At 34.5% G+C, this 3,800-nt stretch overlaps 1 protein-coding gene across 1 annotated transcript; it reads left to right on the top strand.

Annotated features, from left to right (window-relative positions):
- Positions 1-961: 961 nt before the first annotated feature.
- Positions 962-1,677, top strand: LOC112525392 (zinc finger protein ZAT11-like). The gene has a single exon (XM_025135509.1). The coding sequence runs from the start codon at positions 1,087-1,089 to the stop codon at positions 1,615-1,617; it is 531 nt and encodes a 176-aa protein (XP_024991277.1). The 5' UTR covers positions 962-1,086; the 3' UTR covers positions 1,618-1,677.
- Positions 1,678-3,800: the final 2,123 nt, after the last annotated feature.

The following is a 3,800-nucleotide window of genomic DNA, read 5'->3' as shown; positions in this document are numbered from 1 at the left end:
ATCAACTCGTCAACAATTCTTTAAAATTTTGGTAAGTAACTAAAACATATAAAATATAATCAGTAAAATCATCGTTACAATGATTGTTCAGTTATTCATCAGATAAGTTATCAAGAATTGTAAACATGTGTATCCTTCGTGTAAGATTTTGGGTATTTGCCATGAGACGGACCTACGTAAGCTTGAGTGCGGTCCCATGTACTAATTCAATTGATTTTTCTTAACTAGAATTTTGTTGATGCTTCAGGATATTAAATAATATAAGGAACATTAACTGAAAAACCAAAAACGTTCCTCCAAAATGTAAATCAACCAAAAAACTTAAAAGATCCCTCGAAAGAAACACAAAAGACTCAAAAAGATCATCAAAACGATGGGATTTGATTAAGAACATATCGAACAACACTGCATGCTTTTGATTCACCTTAAAAATGACGCACCCACTTGATGAAAATCTTGGGTCCAATGTTGTTTTCCATGCTCGTCTGGTAAAACAATTGACACCCGATAAACATTTACCTGAAAAGCATCTTGGTAGAAAAACCGTATGTTGTAAACATTTTCAAATGATAGACATTTTGATAATTATAAGTACGAGACTCTTCTAGATAACCCGTACAAGTCATACATTTGGAAACAAAGATGAACTTTTGAACCATCCGGCGGCCGCGGCTCCATGACTTAGCCGTTAGTTGGGTGGTCATGCTTACATTGTCCATGACGGCAAGTCGGCTAACTATTTTCACTTCCGTACAACACTTTCTCTCACTTTTACACTTTACTACCCTCACTTATTTCAACTAAATCACACTTGTACGTGTTCAAACTCCCCCCCTTTACCATTCCTACAAGCAACGTCTACGTGTCACTGTCGTCATCCACACTCTTTGGTCAAACTTACATAAGTCAACACTTGTCATCTATAAATACCCAAAGCCCTCGTTTCATTCCACCATTCAAATTGCATAAAAAACCTTACTTTTCAAGAAATCTTTCCTTTTTTGTGGTTAAAACACACGATTTTGGAAGAAGAAATCGCAACAAAAAGACACCCACTTTCTACTTTGTTAGTTTTCTTCAGAAACAATGGTGTATCTACCGATGAAGAGACCGAGAGAAGCCGAGCTAGATACAGCCATAAACAATATGGCTAACTGTTTGATGCTGCTTTCGAGAGGATGTTCAACCAACGAGCGGTATGAGAACTCACCGAGCCGAGTCTTTGAGTGTAAGACTTGTAACCGTCAGTTCCCATCTTTCCAAGCTCTAGGTGGGCATAGAGCTAGCCACAAGAAGCCTCGCCTCAATACTGATGGTGACTTGGCTCACGGGACCAACTTGATGCCGGCTAAACCCAAGGCCCATGAGTGCTCGATTTGTGGGCTGGAGTTTGCCATCGGACAAGCCTTGGGTGGACACATGAGAAGGCATAGAACCGCCGTAACAAACGAGAAAAAGTCGTCAGCTTCATCGCTGGGCTCAACTACAGCTCCGGTGGTGAAAAAAGTTAACAGCCGGAGGGTTTTTAGTTTGGATTTGAACTTAACGCCGTTAGAGAATGATTTGGAGTTTGGGTCCGGTAAGGTGGTTCCGACCACCGTTGAGTTATTTTTATGATGATGGAATTTTGATGTATTTATTGTTTTTATATATACCACACTTCTCTTTTTTCTTTTATATATATGTAAATTAATTACAAATTATAATAGATTTTAGATTATATTATTTGTTTAAACACGATGTCAGATTTTTTTTTATTAACCTGAATATCCAATCCGCTATGCGAGCCGACTAATCTGAGGACGACCATCTGCTTTGTAGATAGCTCGAAGTCACCACATCTGAACCTACTTGGATTTAAACTTGAGACCTTCTAGTACTTTTGATCTTTAGAGTCAAGCTCAAACTAATCAGATACTATGGTTGAATGTCATAATTGTTTTAAAATCCTTAGAAAGAAGCGTTCAATTACGTGGGAGATGATGGGCAATATTATTTGTTTTATTTTTAATCAAATAAATGTTTTAAATTTAATAAATTTAATTATAATAAAAAGTCAATAGTTTAAGCTGGAAATTCGGGTGAGATCATTATTAAGCCAGCTACGTCTTAATTATCTCCTTATTTGGTGCAGTTGTATGGATAGTTCAATGCTACTTTATGAAGTGTATTAATTTAATGAAACCTATTTAAAATAAATTGAAAAAAGCATATTAGTAAATAGGCTAGGTTTATAGATAGACCGAACGGATACGATGAGATCTTGTTCATGTTCGTTTGTTTAAGTTAACTGAATAAATAAACGAACTCAAACATAAATGAACAAAAATTTGGGTGTTCGTGTTCGTCATGTAAAAAGTAGGCGTGTTCGTGTTCGTTCGTTAAAATGATAAATGAACGTAAACGAACGAACATAAACGAACAGACTTAAACGAACATAAATAAGGTAATGAACTAAGTTTAAATAAAATCCCACGTTGGATTAGCCCAAAAATGTCAACTCTTTATAGGTCAAGTTTTAAGATTTAAAATTTCCTTATATGTAAATAAAAGTTTATATAAATATATTTTTATATTAAACGAACATAAATAAACGAACGCAAACGAACATAAATAAACGAATGCAAACGAACATAAATGAGCGAACATTCATGAATGTAAACGAACATAAATGAACAAATGTTCACGAACGAACAAGACCTTTGTTCATGTTCGTTTATCTAAACAAATAAAAAAAACCTATTCATCTTCATTCATTTATTAAATAAACGAAAATATACAAACTTTTTACTGAACGGTTCACAAACAGTTTACTAAATGTTCGGTTCATTTACAGGACTATATATAGTTATGCATGCATCATGTCCCGAATTTATGATTGCTATATAATTGAATTTACTTTTAGAAAATAATTTTCCATATAAAAAAACATTTTTAGTTTTTTTTGGGTGAAAAGTTTTTTGTCTGTGTTCTCTTGTGTGCGAAACAAACAGGTTTGTAACAGGAAGAAAAAAATGATTTTGTGATTTCTACTTGAAATTGTTAGTGTGTTAATTCATCCTCATATCATCTTCATCTACATAAACACATAAGGTGAGTTTAGTTTTTATAAACTTTTCTTATTTGAGAATTGGGTATAGAACCGTATGGCTCTTTATATGAGTTGCTCTTATAAAACCATTTTGAGGCCATAATTGGCAAAATTGTGGAACTTTGATATGTTTATATCATGTGTTGGAATAAGGGTGACATATCAAATAGATGTGTATTTTTTGTTATAAGGGTGACATATCAAGGAGAGATGTATACTGGAATAAGGGTGACATATTAAGGAGAGATGTATATCAAAATAAGGGTGACAAAATCATGAGTTATAAAATCTGGGTTTTGATCACACATTTATTGTTATCGCATCCTTATGATGCGATGATTTGGGGTTGTCCCATCTGTAGGATGCAATGACTTAAAGTTATCACATTCTATTGATGCGATAAGAAGTGGTTAATCGCACCTATATGATGCAATACGACAAGTTGTTTTAACGCATCCTATTGAGGCGACAAGACTGGTTTATCGCACCAGTGTGATGTGATGAGTTGAGATTCTCGCACCAGTATGTTGCGAGGAGATGAGTTTGTCTAACCCTAATTTTGTGTTTCAAAAATGTGCATTACAGATCGGGTTCAACCAGATAACAAAGGGAAGGGGAAATTGTGAAGTGTTGTATATATGCTTGCATGAGTTATGGGGCTAACATGTCATTCTTTTGTATATGAATACTTGTTATGTATTCATGTGTA

This window comes from Cynara cardunculus (assembly GCF_001531365.2).
Source record: "Cynara cardunculus var. scolymus isolate 2C chromosome LG 13, CcrdV1, whole genome shotgun sequence".
NCBI classification, from domain to species: Eukaryota; Viridiplantae; Streptophyta; class Magnoliopsida; order Asterales; family Asteraceae; genus Cynara; species Cynara cardunculus.
The sequence above is the reverse complement of the archived record's forward strand: the minus strand, read 5'-3'. Positions and strand labels throughout refer to the sequence as shown.

Coding starts and splice junctions, on each gene's coding strand:
- LOC112525392 (XM_025135509.1), top strand. CDS start 1,087: ATGGTGTATCTACCGATGAAGAGACCGAGAGAAGCCGAGCTAGATACA.